Source organism: Lingula anatina, chromosome 9, assembly GCF_051362555.1.
Source record: "Lingula anatina isolate TDL-2025a chromosome 9, LinAna3.0, whole genome shotgun sequence".
NCBI lineage: Eukaryota > Metazoa > Brachiopoda > Lingulata > Lingulida > Lingulidae > Lingula > Lingula anatina.
In genome coordinates this window covers 9210532-9228940 of record NC_141775.1, presented here as the reverse complement: position 1 = coordinate 9228940, position 18409 = coordinate 9210532, and the positions used below count along the sequence as shown (strand labels likewise).

Genomic DNA, 18409 nt, shown 5'->3' with positions numbered 1-18409 from the left:
CGATTGGCTCACAATAAACTGAACACATGGTAACATACAACATAGATCAACGGATCTACTGAGTCGTAATTTTGTGCCGTAGATTTGTCATATACAGGGTTACATAAAGTTTTGTACACAAATTTCTTTCAGCCCTAGAACCTATTAAGCTTAAGCAAAACTGAAATTATTATTAATAACTGCTAAAAATGTTTAGTGTAAATGAGTAAAGAAAAGTTTTGCACTCAAGAGCAAAGCTGAATATAACAAAAATAATTGTGACATATATTTTTATCTGGGCGTTTCAGTTGTACTGTTAAGTTAGCATAGTATGAAAAAGTTTTCCAGCCCTATGTTACAGGAATCTTATAGCTTCTTTATCTCAGAGTGACTCGTGAAAGCTTCTTCACCCATTTACTAGGGTCAGAATTGGATCCCTTTGTCACTCAAATATGACTTTTTAAAAGCCCATCTACAGCAAGCACCGTATATTTTAAGGACTGTCTACATAAAATTAGTTGAACATGTAGGTTTCAAACTTTCAATCCAATACCATATCATATTCTTAAGAGCTATTTCTTAGCAAGACTTAAAGGCAAGAACAATTTTGTCATAAACTAGAATGATTCTTTACTTGTAATTATACACAATGGTGGAAGCAGCTTACTTCTTTTTAAAAAGTTATCCCGCCGCTGCCACCACGGTAAACTATCCCACAGCTGCCGCCAAGGTTACAACACCCACAAAGTAACATGATATGCATGTGTCATCACAAGGTAAATCTTAGGGAAAAATTGTGATAAAAACAGTAGTAAAGATGAGTTTCCCTATTTCTATAGCACCTTAAGGCAATTAGAAACAACTGCTTTTAAGCACTCATGCTCCCGTTGCCTGCCACAAAACCGTAAAAACCACTCCATCTTTTTAATGACGGATACAAGCAATCACCTTGTAACCTTTTTCCAATCTCTCAAGAACTAGCAATTTTACTAAAAGTCCACAAGAAGCAAAATATTTGAAACTATTTGCTTGAGCGAGTACAAGAATGGCCATTTAAAACCTGTAGGTTTTAGCAATCTTATACTACCATTCACTTTTGCAAACAACTAAAAACAAGGTGGCAAATGTGTAATAAAAATCCTTATTCAAAACAAAGGCTGAATAAAATATCAACAATTATTACTATGAATATAAGTATAAAATGAATAAGATATAGGTATAAAATAAACAGGTAAGTATTGCAGTTGAAGCTCAAGCTCACCAACATTAAGCCAATTACATGCAACCAAACAAAGCAATTAGCACTTAAGATAGTCGATTAAAAAAAGATGCAACTCCAAAGCACAGAAATGACCCCATTTACAATGAAGATCATTCATATTTTACCATTTGCTTTAAGCTTATTGCATGTGTTCTTTATCTTAATCTTTTGATTTTTTTCCAAAGCAAATTTTACAAAAGGCTAACAAGGCAAGGTCTATAGTAAAGCTTAAATAAAAATAATATCTAGTATAGCTGTTTTGTTGCCATAAACATACATATCTATATATTATTTAAAAATTCAATAAACAATGACTTTTGGCAGAAAATATACATATTTGTGTGTAGCCTTTGAAAGGTTTCTGAATTAAGCTATCCTATATAGTAAATATGCCATGGACATTTCTTGCCTTTTGAAGGTCTTGCTCTATCTATTATCTATCAGGGAATAATGCTCAGCCAATTTAATAAATATACCAAAAATATAACAGTCTAATTCTTTCTGGTATAGAGAGAAAAAAACCTTGACATAAACAATCATATCCAATCCTTTACAATATTATTCACGTTTTATAATGCAAAGGTTTGATTATTCGCGTGATGGGGACAGGCTGTGACATTCTCAGTAAGAAAGGAGTGCTTGGTAACATCTTCCATCCATATGAAATATTAAAATACATAAACCTATGAATATTATAAATGGCTCACTACCACAAACCACCAAGCTGTGCTTGAAATTGTAAATTTGATTTTTGAAGCTCTTCCTACAATGCCATGGTTAAATCCAATTTATGATACAAAACAAAGATTACCATAATAACATTTTTTTTTAAATCCCTAGCAGAGAATATTAAAATCATAACACCAACAAGGCTTATATACACTGTGTTGATTATCTGCATCAAAATGTCCGGCAAGCTGATTAAATCATAAAAAACTGAATACTCCTTGTTGTGATTTGAGGCAAAATATTCCTATATTTACTAAAAAGGTAAGCAGTCAACATCATTTCTGATGAAAAAAGAAAACAAAACCATCTTAACTAGTTACTGCACATAAAAAGTAGTGAAGCACCAACACTTTGAAAAAATTGCAGCATGTACTGATAATATAACTATCTATATATCTATAGAAAACAGACTACAAAACTGCACTCACAATTCCAGTGCAAATCCGACCTATCAATTACTGAACCCTTACACCCAAGAAAGCAGTACTGGTACAGGTGATTCCAGTATAAAGTTGACCTACTTACTAAGTCAGACCTCAGAAAGCCCACTCAACAGTAGAGAGACTAGGGTTGATTTCACCATGGCAATATATATATATATGCTTGTTTCCTATCTCTTAAAATACTTGTCAATTCCTATTACAGGGACTAGACCGAGATCCATCACATTAATAGTCTTTACACTACATGATGCTGAGAAACAAAAGATATGAAAAAAAAATGAAAATAATAATAATAAAAGACCCTGTTCCCAATAGACAGACTGAATTCAGATCAGTTATGAGTTGGTTCACTCATGTTGTGCAGGCTCTGTCGATTGCAAGCTGCTTACAGAGTTCATGACACTTGACCAACTACACTCGAAATTTTGATAGCCAGCTTGACCACACAAGCCAAACCATTACATTAGGAAAGAAAAAGGGAGAATTGGGGTGGTGTTTGGGCAGGGGCGGGAGGGGTTCAGAGAATGGAAAAGTCCACTCTGAATCAAAATATGATCTAGGATGTTGCCCCCCCCCCCCCCCCCCCCCCCCCCCTTGTGTGCAGTTTCTACCAGACGATTAATTGAAATGGTTTAGCTCCTATGTGAATGTCTAATGTTAAGGGATCTATTTAAAAAAAAAATAATAATAATAAAAATAAATAAATAAAAAATTAAAGTGATATACAACCATCACTAACCTAGTGCATAGTTCACGTTGGAACCCATCCCCACAGGAAAAAAAAAAAAAGAAATGAAGCTCTAATTTTTGGGAAATGCAAGGAATCATTCCATCAAAATATTATGCAGGAATGGCCCTTTATAAAGGGATATAAACATAAAGACAAAGTTGTTTTCTTTTTTCCTTAAGTTTTAGAATCTCCCAAACCTGCAAAAATTTTATGATGATATTTTCCTAATAGCATAATCCGTCTAACTTTGGGATATCTAACTAAGCTATCACCAATCTTACCATTGATAATATAAACATTCATATGTATATGTATAGAACTATATACTAAAGCATATCATATAAATACATGCTTCAAGTCAATATAAAAAATCATCCAGGTCTTTTTTCCCTAAAAAAACCCTGGTCACCATGATAATAACCTTATATTCCACTAATGCCTTATATTATCTTTTGTACAACCTCTCACCCCTCTGACTGAGAATGGAATAATCTACTGTGTAAAAGAAGAAATGCTCGACAAGGTTGGAATGTTCCATTTCTCGCCAGGAGGAGCCAAGGCATCAGTCAAATATGTAATTAGTCTGACTATAAATCTAAATATAACAACAGGGGAGAAAGTGTTAGAACAACATTAATACTCAAGAAATGGCTACAACATTTTCTTCAATTTGATTGGTCAGGAGCAATCATGTGACTTTCTTTGAAACTCACTGAGATCATTCTATATCTAACATGAGCTTTTTTTCTGATTAAAAAAAAAATAAATAAAATAAAATTTCAATAGGTAGCCATTGTAGCAGCAGCACACCTAGTCGGCAACCAGGAGGAAATACTTGTAATTATTTTATAACTCATACCAACTATCTACGTAAGTTTCTTTTTGGCACTTTGGAACTTGGCCCTCATTACAGAACTGCTCTGACAAAAAAAAAAAAAAAAAAAAAAGGCCATCTTCATGGTCAACGACATGCAACAGGGAATATCATTGGTTAGATTACTGTGAAGCAATGTGGTAGCCAATGAAAGAACAATTCTGACTGGCCAGTCAGATCAAGGTCAAAATAAGGCCCTTTGGAAGGTATGCCCTTTGACCAAGCTACTTATTACTAACAGATGATTTTTATTTCAACATTTCAATAACTACTATTGGCAATCCTAGAAACAACTCGATACTATCAAAATATCTGTAATTGCTTTATGAAGGAGCATTTCTTTAACAGAATGTGTTAATTTTAAACTAACAAATGCCACAAAACCCATGGTTACCCACTTGATCATGTTAATTATTTTTTTCCTTTCAAATATTTAGACTTTTGATGTCAATGATAACTTTCAATGGCAATGAAGGTCTTTTTTTTGTTTTCCCTTTAGCAGGATGACATGCTTCCTGTTACAGTAATTTGAACAGAATTAGTATCAAAAATTATTGTAATGCGAGACATTTTATGCAAAATATATAATTTTTCAAGTGGCATTAGGCACTTTGGGGAAGTGGACCAAGATAACCTATTTCCTGGGGGAGGGAATCCATTTTTAACTTTTAATAAGCAGGTGACAATGAAGGATTCCCTGTCTACCATACCTTAATTAAGGAAAAAAAAAAAAAAAAAAGCATCCCTTCAACAAAAATAAAAGGAACTTGTGCTGTTGGTAAATAACATGGTTACAGAATGGAACACATGATAAATCACAGATTTTTCTGTTTTGATTATAAAAAGGAAGCCTTTAAAGATTGCTTCTACACTTCATGGTCAATTGCACTGGCCGTATTTTGTTATTCTGTCAGAGCAGTGCTGATATTGCCGCCCCTGTGTCGCCTCCACGTCTTTTCCCCCCCATCCATATATCTTACCTATTTTACCTATTTTACCTATTACCTATTTTACAGACTCACCCTCAACTTTTCTCTTAAAGATTAAAAAAGGAGGGAGGAGAAAAAAAAACATACCAGCATCATAGATTTTATGATGAAATATCTAAGCATAATTTACATTCAGAAAATCTGAATATGTCGTCATTGTCAGGCCCATTTCCAAACTCTCAGTGAAACTGGGTCAGTCGCAAACATCAGTGTGATGCCCCCTAAAAACTTTAGGGCACCCCTGTACTCCATGGTACAGACAATATATATATATTTATATGTATGTGTGTGTGTATATATATATATAATGGGTATACAGGGTAATATAAAAGTCTATACATACAGCTCTAATTCAGAATGTTCAGAATGGCTGAACTTGTCGTGTTCATTGTAACCTGCTCGTGTTAAGCACGGCTTTGTCACCACATCAGTTTTTCAGATTATTACTGTTCAATAAAATGACTTCTTACACCTCTATTTAAACTGCTCCTCTTCGGCACAGAATTGTCATGGAGTACAATACGTTCTTGTTATATATTTTTTTTCAGTTGCAGTCTGATTTCAGCACAGGTGAACAAATAAACTACTTCCTCTGATGTCACTTGCCCAACAGCTGCCAGTATGTGTTGTTTGGCAGGAACTTGACCAGCTTTGACAGTTAAAAGATACTCCCCCGACATCTCCAAATCTTCCTACGGACATCTCCAGATCTTCCTACGGCTACTCATGGTCTTTAAAACTTTTTTTCCACAAAAGACCTTTGAACTTTGTTTATATTTATGATTCTTGCAGTCACTTTAATTTTTCAAAAATTACATTCCTTCAATGTTCTGACTATGGCTCAGATTTCGGTCTTTTTCAAAGTCTGTCTGGCAGGTTCCGACCTTTTTCCACATCACCAACTCAATCAATAACCAGTCTTAGCTCAACTATCGCTTTCTAGTTCTTATTGTTCTCAGAAAACTAGAGTATCTTTCAAACAGTCCTCAGAGTCATATCCTAAATACAAAGGATGCAGTTCACAGGCTGATAGAGTAGTTTATAAACAAAAGTGTGTCATCCTGATGCTGATGTACCCTGTAGAGCAACAACCTCCACCCCTGTCCCAACTTCAGTTCATGCCTCCATGGGGCACTCCCTGGGCGTACATCTGATGTGAGGAGTAATTCTTGATATGCTGAAGGCTCAACAAGCTGTTGGCGATCATGGCGCCCTCGCGGCTGCTGGGGAGGGTCTTGTCCATGTTGACGTGATCTTTGCGAAAGCTGATGGGCTCGTAGGGGAAGTACCTCTGCGAGGTGATGGAGGAGAGGTGGGGACTGGAGGGATGGTTCAGAGTATTACTGGGAAGGAATGGAAAGTTGGACAGGTTTGACGGCAGCGTCGGGGACATCATGGTGGAGTTGGGCTGCGAGAAGGACATGAACGCAGACGACGACGTCTTGGTCACTGCCGCTGGGGGAGACCCGCCATGATGGTTGGGGGTTGGTGGACTACGCTGCCCGGGAGGGGACTTGGAGCCCAGGTACATACACATGGTGTCCAGCATGTTCATGTCGTAGTTGGACATCTTTGGCTTGCGCAGGTCCTCACCGGGATAGAGACAGCTGAGGTCTTCTTGCTTGATCTGCAGCCTCAGCTTGTCGTATGGGTTGTTATTGTTGTTATTATGATGCATACTGTACTTTCCCCCGCTCAGGTCCCCATTCTGCTTGATCTCGTGGTGGTTGTTGTTGCCAAATTGGTGATTAGTGTAAGTTTTCGTATTGCTACTGCTGTGGTTGCTTTCCACGGGGCTTAGATCATTGTTGGGCGTTGGCGCCGGCTTGTTGGGGCCGTTGTTATTGTTGTTGTTATTGTTAAGGGCGTGCTTGGTCATGTGACGTGCCAGATAAGTTTCCTGTGTGTACGACTTTCCACAGACGTTGCAAATGTGCGTCTTCAGGTGCTTCGTGTCCGAATGCTTGGGGATGTGCTCCCGCAACTCTTCTTCCGATGAGTAACACTTGTAGCACGAGTTGCACCTAAAAGGCTTGTCGGTCATGTGCGAGCGTGAATGCTGTTGTAGGTTGGCCAGCTGGGTGAAAGCCTTCCCGCAGCCATTGTGCGAGCACTTGTACGGTTTCTCGCCTGTGTGGGTACGCATGTGCTGCTGGAGATGGGACAACTGCGTGAAGCGGCGTTCGCAGATCTCGCACTTGTACGGCTTGATCCCAGCGTGGATCCTGTTGTGTTGCGACAAATACGAAGAGTTTGCGAAGCTCTTGCCGCAGGTGTTACATTTGTAAGGCTTGGGGTCCTGCTTATGCACTCGTTGACAATGAACGAGCATGTCGGATTTGGACTCAAACATCTGCAATAGAACAAAGACAGGGCATTCAAATACAGTGCAGTGTTTGTTCACATTTACAAAAAGAGCATTTCTCCGCAACAGGCCTCAGTGATCCCACATTCCGTCTGGATCTGAAAATAAGCCAAACGTCTCTGTTGATCTTCACTTTCTTCTTCTGGATCATTTTCCTCGGCTTTCATGGGCATCTGAAGTTAACCAGACCTTAAGACATTAGAATCACTGACTGGCTGAGATCTCCACACATCTTGCGCGCTCCATGGTAACGGGAGGTCGACACGGTAACACATGGCAAACACCTGACAGTCACATGACCACAGCACCGCCTTCAATTATAATATCTTCTGTTACACAGGGTCGACATTGCGTTTCCATGGAGCTGCAAGGGTGAAGAACGACGGTAACTTACTTTTCCACTGTTGTCAGGGCAACAATCCACCATGCGATTTGATCTCAAAGAAATGTGTTCCTTTTTCATCATTTTCCTTTTTTTTTTCAATATAAAAGGGTTTAGTGACATAAAAACAAGAAATGTAATAAAATATATGTGAATATAATAATAACAACAACAACAGAAAAATAGAAACAAATAGTTTCTTCTCTCAAACACCACCACATAAAGTCAAGTGTTGAATAAAGGATAATAAGTCAAAATTTGGATGAATATTTTGAAGTAAACCAGTAGTGCCATGCTCAGAAAATGAAGGGGAACTTTGCACACATCTCTGCACTCCAACCCAATGTCTCCCACGTAGACCACATATGTGACTTGACTCAACTCCCTGCTTCCATCCCTACATTCCCTTCATAAATAATATATCAGGGCAATGGGACACAGATATCAATAAATGAAAATTTTTTTTAGGTTCTCCATTTATTTACCATCAGGCAATGAAGGATGAATGGATTTGGTTTCTCCACTGGTTTAGGTCCTATCCATCATCAGTCTGACTTAAAATTTTGAAGGGTGAATGGTTTTGGATTTGTGTGGCATTGGGATGACCTGTTATACTTTTTGTGGTAATTTCTACATTAATATTTAAATACAGTATGGAAAAGACTTCCCAGATATTTATTTGTGTAAATAATACAAGGACGACCTGTTTAGATTAAACAGGGTAGGGCTTTATCAATAATCTAGAATTAAGTTTTATGTTCTCTCTCTCTCTTTCCCCTCTTAGTTAATATAGTATATAACTGCTAATAATCAAAGTGAGTTAATATATTAAACCGTGCTACCTAATGTCTCCTGGCGTTTTATTAAGAGAGAAAAGAGAAAGAGAATAACCGAAATAATAAAATACCAACAGAAAGAAAAGTTTAATCATATCAAATCAAATCAAAGTAAAGAAACATAATACCAAGCCCTAAAAAGACTGACAAATAAAAGAACTGCATAAATGTCATAACCAGCTGACTAAAATTAAAATACCTACTAGCGTGTTTTATTCATTTTTCAACAAAAACAGACAAGGGACGCATGTGGGTTGGTTGAAGATGCTGGCTGAAGCAACAAAGAGTTACAACAGACACATTCACTAATCATCCATACCATGATTTCCTCTTTTCTTTTTTATTTCATACAAAACTCCATGATATGGTTAATTAAGTCTTATGGAAAGGTCTGCATTTTGATATAACATTACACCTAACAACTTGACTCATTATGAATTGTCCTATGCAGTTCAAGCTGACCTCGTCTAAACTTTGGGTGTTTATTGCAAAGTTGAAGTGATGACTACTCTTCATTTTGGCAGGAAAAGTGTTATAAAACGGATTTTCCAAGGGAAACAACAATTTTCTCCTACTTTCCAACGGTTAATGAATCTGATCTGACATTCATAGCTAGTCAATTGTTTTTATTTTATTTTATTTATTTATTCTTTTTTTTATTTTTATTTTTTTTCATTTTTTGTAATATCTCTTAAAAGATTATTATGCAGGCCAGGGTAGTCACCTATAAAGGTTTGCCATGTTTTTATTTTGAAATTTTGAATCTAGTAAGAAGAGTTATCATTCTTATTACTAAATCATAATTTTCATGAACTAACAAAAACAGCAGAGCTCTAGTTCAAGTTCAATACAATCTCCATTTACTTGGCAAGGTTCTGACCACACTACAAATTTGAGAGATACCACTTTCTCTGCTATTTTTTTATCCTTGCCCAATAAATACTCTTCCTCAATACATATAGAGTACAATTATAGGGTACAAGACAAAACATGACCTTTCAGGGCTAAACCTAGGAGGGAGAGCAAAGGAGCTCTGTACCAGTCTCTGTGAGGTTAAGAATAGGGTGGCACATGAGCCTCTTGGATTTTGATGAAAATTGGTGTATTTGTTCATCTAAGTCCCAAACCATCATAATGGATATTGGTTTGTTTGTACCCCCCTCGGTTGGTATTGTAATAGGACTTGGATAAAGGTAGCAACTGTTTACCCCGTACTATAAAACAGCAACCAGGGACTACTAGTTCAACCTTTTCCAGTGGTCCCCAGTAACATCCTTCCTCCATAATTCTTCAATTACCAATGCAAACACAATACATGGGGTGAGAGATTGCATTTGCCGCCAGCCACATGTTCATTGCCTTTCTGACCTTAGGATTCGATAAAGGTTTTGGGCAACAGGCCAGCTTCTGGGGCCATTGAAGGGAGATTTCTCCTTACAGAACGGGCAAAGGACGGGTTAAAAAACAGTCTCTGGGCCCCATATGGTACCAGTCCATTGGGAGCCATGGTAGGAGCGCCTACACCCTAATACTAATTTAACACTACCAGAAGGGTCACAGGGTTCTTTTTTATGGATTTATTTCTGTGTGTGTGTGTGTGTGTGTGTGTGTGTGTGTGTGTATGTGTATGCAGGGGGGGGGGGGGGGCTGCTTGATTTGGTAGATCAACAAGCAGCAAAGCTGTAAAATGTACCAACATAAAAGCAAATGATGATGCACATATCGGTTATTCTGTTATTTTCGATGCAATTTTAGACCCCGCTTAAAACAGTTTAATCCTGGGACTAAATGATCTGCAGAAAATGGTCAGATCATGCTGAGATTGCATCTCAACCTATATTTTACTAATATTCATTGGTTCTGTAAGTTTGAAGACAAAAAGTCTAACAGTTTTTGACTTATTGTGCTGTCTGTGAAAGTGCAAGGTGGTGCTGACGCCACCTACTATGGCGACAGACGCAGGTGATGGCTATACAGACAACCAATCAGACCTCCATGGAAAATTGCATTCATTTATGATTAAGGTGACCTACTGTTAATCAAACTATGCCTCACAGCAAAAGGGTTTTCTTTTTGAAATATATATGAGAAGAAAGCCACAATATATGAATATTGCATTTTGAAAGGTAGGTCAAGTTAATGAGACTGTAGAAATAAGAAAATCAAAAGTATGCATCCTTCAACTTTGCATGAATTTTAACGAATCAAATTTGCTATTCATTTGGTTATTGGCAATTAGTTGAAAGGGGAGGGGGGGGGGGGGGCAGCGATCACAAAGACCAAACGCCTACCATGCCACATTTAGATTGGAGTCACAATGACATAGGAGTACAAATTTTTTTCCATTTCTTTTAAATATGAGACCATGGAGGAAAATAATACAGGAAAATAATAATAAATTATTCAAACAAATTCTGTTACCAAGTTCGCTCAAGCTAGGGTTTTCAAGTTCATAATCATGTGATTTCTTGTAACATAAATTATTATGGAAAATATTAAAAATTCTTTGTGAGATCGGACAAGTAAAACGCATTTCAATTTGAAGTTCTGCAACATCCAGACACACGCACGCACGCACACACACACACACACACTAAAGTATTTGCATGAAATGAAAAAAGTTCACGAAGAAAACCATGCAATCCTACCTGCTCACACATTTTACACTGGTAACTCTTCCCGCTGGCAGCTTTTGGTTTCACCGGTTGTGGAACGACAAGTTGATTCGGAGAGAGCGGTGTTGTGGGGCTCTTGTTAATGGGCGACGAATGGTGGGACTCCGGTGATGGCGTCTGGGGGACACTAGCAACACCACTGGTGAATTGTCGAGGAGGGAACAAAATGTCTTGATTTAGGTTTTCTGGAAAAGATGGAATGAGGCAAATTGTGATTTATATGAGAGAGCTGACCTCCAAGACCAACTTCTGTCATTTTTGCTTCCAATAACAGAAACTGTTCAGGCGAATGATATATTTCAGTGAATAAAATATAAAAGTTGGTAAAATGTGTTGAAAATTTCAAACCTTGCAGTTTTATAGATTGGCTGAGATCCCTTTTTTTCTATTTCACCTTCATATGCTATACAGGCTCTGAATACCCATGCTTTTTCAGTTTAAAACATATTATAAGGTATTTTTCCACTATGGTAAAAATATAACCTCTTTTTTCCACTACAATATTAAATAAATGAAGCTTCAAGCTTCACTAATGTTAATAGTTGATCAAGCTCCATGCATGCGGGTCTTGTCCCGAAACAATTGGAGATAAAAAAGGCTGAAGAGTTGTACACTGAACGACACAATTATGGTGGCTTTTTCAAAGGTGAAAAAAAAATGATGATTTGACAAAGACTGAAAAAAAAAATTAGAGAATGAAGGTAAATTATGTATTTTTGTTTAAACACATATGGGCAATTGACTGGTGAGATACATTAAATGTAATATACTTAAGGTTAACATTCTGCTCATGTTTAGATATTTTGTCACTTAAACTTCTTTCACTCATTCAAAGCATTCGTTTCTAAAACGGTTTTCAAAATTCTCTTTCAACCTGAGTGAAAATCACAGTAATTATGGACAAAGTTAAAACAATAATTTCTTTTCAAAAACCTCAGAGAAGTGTGTGTGCGCGTGCGGGTGTGTGTGTGGGGGGTCTCAGAAACAGGAGACACATCAAGAAAGACATCAAGAAAGACAGAGCTGCAGAAATTGCGATGAGGGTAAAAGAACGATGGACCACCATTATTGTCAATGCCTGTCAGTCATCTTTTCTTAATCTTAACTTTTTTCACCAATTTAATGTCTTTTGCAATGCTGCAAACCTCACGAGTTTCTCGTAAGATTACATCTTTTTGGCAGTTTTTTTCTGCCTCAATACTGTTCTTCAAACTTTTTCTTTACCAAGGCATTTGAAGTCTTTAAGGGGAACACCACTTTTTGTGGCTTTAGTATGTTTTCGGGAATACGATGATAAGTTAGAAATATGTGTGTTGTTTGTAAACATATATATGTGAAAACATGATATCTGAAGCTTACACATGATGAAATTTGCATTAAAAAATAAAACCAATAATTAAATAAAAACAAAAAACATATACAACAACGGCAAAAGTAAAATAACTATTCAAGATTTTAAATTCTAAAATATAAAATATGCAAAAAAAAAATGTAATTATATCTTTGTTACCTTTAATTAATTGAAACAAATTATGCGAGACATTTATTTCGGCCATCTTGGATCATACAATCTTTGGTCAACATACTAGTAAATTTCCCTCTGCCTTCTTTGGTTGATTCCACTTTTGAAAAAAATCACCTTTCTAAGGCCAAATTATGTAACAGCAACAACAACAACAACAACAAAAAAAAATCGAGTTTCCCAACCTTCCATCTTGTAAAGCACACCAGGAGTCCGAACCAGCCCTCCATATGTGGTGACTCATTTTTTCAGTGCTTTGTTTCCCAACCATCTTGAACTGCCTATGATTCAGTAAAAAAAAAAAAAAAATGGAAGGGGAGAAAAAACCCTACAGACAGTTCCAATTCAACCTACCAAACCAGAAGCAATCCGGAGAGAATCCCTCAAACTTCATGCTTCCTTGGTCGTGTAGAGAGGTCAAACCCATAGAGGGGTTTCTGTCAAAAGGACTGTACAAGAAATCCAGCGCTATTCCGTTCTGTCCTCCTTTTGTGCCCGCGCTACTATTTCACTTCAACACGTTCCACAACTGCCAACCACTTCCCAAAGCCTTTGTACCCAAATATTTAGGCCAAGCTGTCAGGAGTCTGGGCTAGCAGCGGGAACCCATTTGGAAAAAAAGACTGGCAAGCCCAGAATATTGGCAACTCCAGTTAAATTCCACCCTAATAGAGAGTACAAGCGGTTCCAGGTGAAAACGAAACCTGTGGGCTGCTTTGACCACCAAATTCTATCATGAGGGCAAACAAACAGTTACAGTGACTCTTTTAACCTCTGGTTTTAGGTCCTCGTGTAATAGCGTGTCTGGATTACAAAACAGACAATTTAAGGTAGGGTGCCTCCAATTGGCGGCCTGGTGGCTTACAGCAAGGATTATATTACGCCCGTCTGGAGTCCATTTCACTAACAGGCTCTTAATACATTGCGGCCTTGTTCTGATAGCTAGCACTGCACCAGTTCCCATATTCTCCATGCCATAAGGCACATGGTTGACCTTTCAATACTGGGACGTGCAATGTGCTTGTTCCTTGTTACCAAGAGCTGATAAGTTTGAATTTCTCTCAATTAAAACCACTTCTCACTTCATTTTAATTCAATAAATTTCCTGCTTTTTCCTCCCATTGCATCAGATTAAATAAGGTTAATGGCATCTTTTCGATGGCAGCCAACAATAACTTCTCGTTGTTCTGTGTATAAGCATGCCTTTTTTAGTAGAAACAATTTTTTAAAAACTGTTATAAACGTCTTACAAATCATTTTTTATCCACAATTAAGTGATGAGAATAATAAACAGTTATTCATCTTTTCTTCCTAACTCCATGCTTAAGGAAATATTGGTTCTTTGTCCTGTCTCTTACCTACAAACACCTCATAATTTTAAATAGCCTTAAGAGGTTTTAAATTGGCCCTGAAAAGACCTGTTTTTTCCCTTCTTAATTTAGCTCTTTTTATAACCAATAGCTTACTTTTTTCTACATAATCATCAGCTCTTTTTATTTCATTCTGCTTAACTTCCAGGCAAAACAACAACAAAAAGCTCAGTTTGACCATTTCATACTTTTAACAAAGTGCGAGACCTTTGTGTAAAGTGCCACACACATACACGCCCGCGTGCACACAGACACACACACACATTCAAGCATAATCATGATATACATATTAGGTGGCTTACAAATCACAATCATAACCTGTTTCATAAAGTATTTTCACCAATTATATTCCCTGTGCTTTTTAATCAAACACCAAAAGATACACAAGTTCTCTGCTAATCAGTCTTCTGCTATACTGAAGATACACTCACACAATGAAAATATGAGTCTAAAAATAAACACTGAAGAATATTTAAACTAATTTTTATCAGCATACTATTTAGCTTCTTTTTTTCCACCTCAGAAAGGTGTATTATCAGGCAAACCAATTTGATCCTCACTGGTGTAGTGAGGTATGAAATCACCCGCTGAATTGATGAGGTTTATCATTAGAGTCTCAAGTCACATGTTTGCACAGCCTTACCTCACCATATTAATCGATTAAGTGGGGAAGTATAAATGCAAAGGCCCATTAAAAAAACAAAGCACAATTTGCCTGCATGAGACCTATTAGCAAGCTCGACATGTCAATTGCTTGTTGCCATCGTATAAACTTTGTTAGCGTATACAGTACCTGACAAAAAGCTATCCATTTAATTGTTTTCGGGGTTCTTTTGATGTTGTTGGAATTTTTTAGTAGGGAAGACAATAAGCAAGACAGAGAGCAAAGGCAGCACTCACAACCAAAGATGATCCACGAACTAACAGATCCTCAGATCAAACATGGCCGACCCACTTGAACGCTCACTGCGTAATACCAGCAGTAAAATCTTTTCAGTGTCTTTTAGGAGATGATGCAACAAGCTTTCAAGTGGCTCGGCCATATTTGGTCCGCGGATCTGTTAGTCCATGGATCAGCTTGTTCTGAATCCACCCTTAGAATGAAAGGGAAAGAAGGAGTAGGAGAGGAAGAAACACATCACCATATATTTAAGAAATAGTTGTTTGCAAAGAAACCTCAATCAATCTAAAACTTAATATGTGTTTTTTAAAAAAAATTTAGAGGGTTGCACCAGATCATATGTACTTCTCACATTGTCTAAAAAATAAATAACTAGAAAATAATTCTAAAAATAAACAATGCTTGAATATACAAACAGCAAAACTAATATCAATTTACTTGAAAATAGACCAAACCCATTCTCTTAAATGTTCCGAGGTAATGATGGTTGAGGCTGTAAAATCAAGTTTTGGCGCCTGTTCCTCAATTTTCTCTAGTTTTTTTTTCCCTTGAATCTCAATCACTCAACTGCTTGCAAGATTAACCTTCAACTAACCGCAACTGTGAAAACAATTCCATTTTTTTTCACAGAGGTATGTTTATCTGGAACAATGCACAGTGCAATGTTCTAAAGCCTTAAACTCATTTTAACACTTTGAATCTCTTTTTCCATCTCCTCCTCCTTCTCTCTCTCTCCCCAACTTCCCTCATCTCTCCCTTCTCTCTCTCTCTCACCCACACACACATGCACATGCACACGCACACACACACGCACACAAAAATACACACACAAACACACATATGCCCTGCCATTTCCTTTTGCTCTCTGTTACTTTGTTGAAAATACATATTCCGCATTCAGAAAGTTGTTACTAGTTATATGTCTATGGAAAAGAACCAGACACCTAAGTTGTCTACCTGATGACCTCATTCATCTACCAATGGTTCTAGTTAGTGAGAGGAATGAAACACGAAACAGCTTCACTGGTGTTTTCCAGGAAATAATGTCACTGACTGATTGTGAGTTATGCAATCAAAATTGCAGTCAATTAGAATACATTTTTCCCAAAAACAGCTAAATATTCAGACTTATTGTTTTTCTAATATCTCTTTGTGTCACGACACATTTTCATCATGGATTGAGGCTCTAGATCTAGGTGGTATATAGACAAGAGGTTTCTACCAATAGGAGTGCAGCTAGCACCACCCTCCTCTGCCTTTCTCTCTCTCTCTCTCTGACGGACCTGTGTAAGAAACATGGCAACATTTTTTCAAGCCCAAAAAAGTTTTTCCTACTATTTCAAAGCATTTCTGTCAGTTGACACTCTTAACATTAGAGATCATCATTTCAGTAAACACTACCTCAGCCTCAGGTAAGGAAACATTTAAATGGTACAATCTTAGAAAAAATCTTTGCAAAAAAGAAAAAAAGTTTTGCTATAGCGCACAATCTAAAAGAGCATCACCTACACTTTCCATGCAGAGCTTTTGATACAATTCTTCCAATAAAACAAGTTTTCACATTTTTTTCAAGTGATAGCCTTCCATCAGAAGAAACTAGCACTATGACATCTTTTGCTTGAGCTGAATTCAAAAATCACATGCAAATGCCACCAAACATATATTTTACTTTCAATAATTCAGTCAAGGCAAATCGCCTCTTTGCCTTTTTTTTTATTTGGAAAAATTATATTGTTTTGCCAGAGCAAGATTTGCTAGATTTTCTCTCCACACATAATTTAAACAAAATATTTATAAGCCTCGCCTGTACATATAATAATGGGAAGAAACACTTTATCACAGCCCAGAACCCAAGGCCAAAAGATCGCCTCCCAATCCGCCTATCAGACCCAACTGGTGGGTGAACTTTGATACAAAGTAACAAAGCCCATGCAATTCTCAGAGACTTAAAGGTCTTAATCGACTGATAAATGGATCGAGTTCCCTTTTAATGATCAGGAGGCTTCTGCAGTTCATGGCTCCTTTTTTCCCCCTGCCGAGACATCTCCTTCTAGAAGATTGCCAGCATAGTTTTACAGATGTGCTACCAAGATAAAGAGATCACTATCAAAGCATATTAAATGGGTGTATTTCCCATATTGATATTATTATATTAATTTCAGATAAAATATACTAAATGGTAAGAGCCTCCCCCCCCCTCGCCCTCCCCCAGAATCAAGAGTTTATTTCTTTACTAGATACAGAGACACCTTATGTGATATGTGGAAGATGCACTAATTATACTATTACATCATTATTACTCATTTTAAAACTGATATTTTTTCTTATGCCTCTCATTAACATAGGAACTTAGCCTTGGCAACCGTTCTCCACAGCACTCAAATCTCAAATATGACACAAAAAAACCCAACAGGATAATTTCTTCCTTTTTCTGCCCCTGAAGTCATGCACGTAGTCTATTAAACCTGGTTATGTGTCATAACAGGACAAAACACGAAATTCCCAATACATGACGACTCATCGCCGTTTGCCCTGCATATTGACAGAGAATATTAATGCACTCAGACACTCAACCTTGAGACATAGCCAAACGCAATCCCGCAATCCCCACCACCTGTTTACTTAGAATATCGACTCCAAACTGAAAAGCACTTAACAATCTTTTGGCTGCATGATCTTCAGTGTTATGATGCCACAGACTTTCGTGATTTCCACCCATTAAACATGACATATGAAGGGGATAATATCCTCTGGCTTAGAAAAAAAAAGGAGATTACTGTGACACTCTCCCCAAACCAAAATCTGAGAGTTTAACTATGGCAACCCCTTTCCTTTTCTGAAAACAATTTTTGACATTTAATTATCTAACAGATCATTCATGGTTTCAAGGAATTCTATCTAATAACATTTTGATGATTACAGTCACTTTGGAGTAAAATTTTAAGAAACAGCTTTGTTTTACTCTTGTGACAAGATCTAAATCACGAAAAATGTTATAAAATTTATGCCACATAATACCAAAATAATGAATCGTCTTAAAATTGATACTACTGATACTTAATTATATAGCTTAATTAATTAATATTATAGCATAATTTGCATTAACACATATATGATTTAACATACTACATATGTAAACATATATAATTGTATATCCATATATATATTGTGTAAATATTGTAGTCTAGAGAGCCTGCAAATGTATTCACATCATTTAGTGCTCAATAAACTTATTATTATTAATTGCCTCATCAACCTACTCTTTTGATAGGGTGTAAATTAATGGATAAAGTGGGGGGGGGGATGTTTCCATGGCAACATCTTAAATGACATACAAAAAATGACGTGCTGTT

General features: G+C 37.0%; 1 protein-coding gene across 4 annotated transcripts in view; it reads right to left on the bottom strand.

Annotated features, from left to right (window-relative positions):
- Positions 1 to 18409, bottom strand: part of LOC106177443 (uncharacterized) — a 52925-nt gene that overhangs the window by 8646 nt on the left and 25870 nt on the right. For 2 of the 4 annotated variants that reach the window (XM_013560244.2, XM_086996119.1), the window contains exons 4-5: positions 11237 to 11448; positions 2994 to 7358 (exon numbers count right to left, since the gene is read on the bottom strand). In XM_013560244.2, the coding sequence (XP_013415698.2) occupies positions 6117 to 7358; positions 11237 to 11448 (1454 nt within the window). In that variant the 3' untranslated portion in view covers positions 2994 to 6116. Of the gene's footprint in view, positions 1 to 2993; positions 7359 to 11236; positions 11449 to 13139; positions 15346 to 18409 lie in introns of those variants that run through there. The other 2 variants (XM_013560403.2, XM_013560327.2) reach the window with 2 other exon arrangements.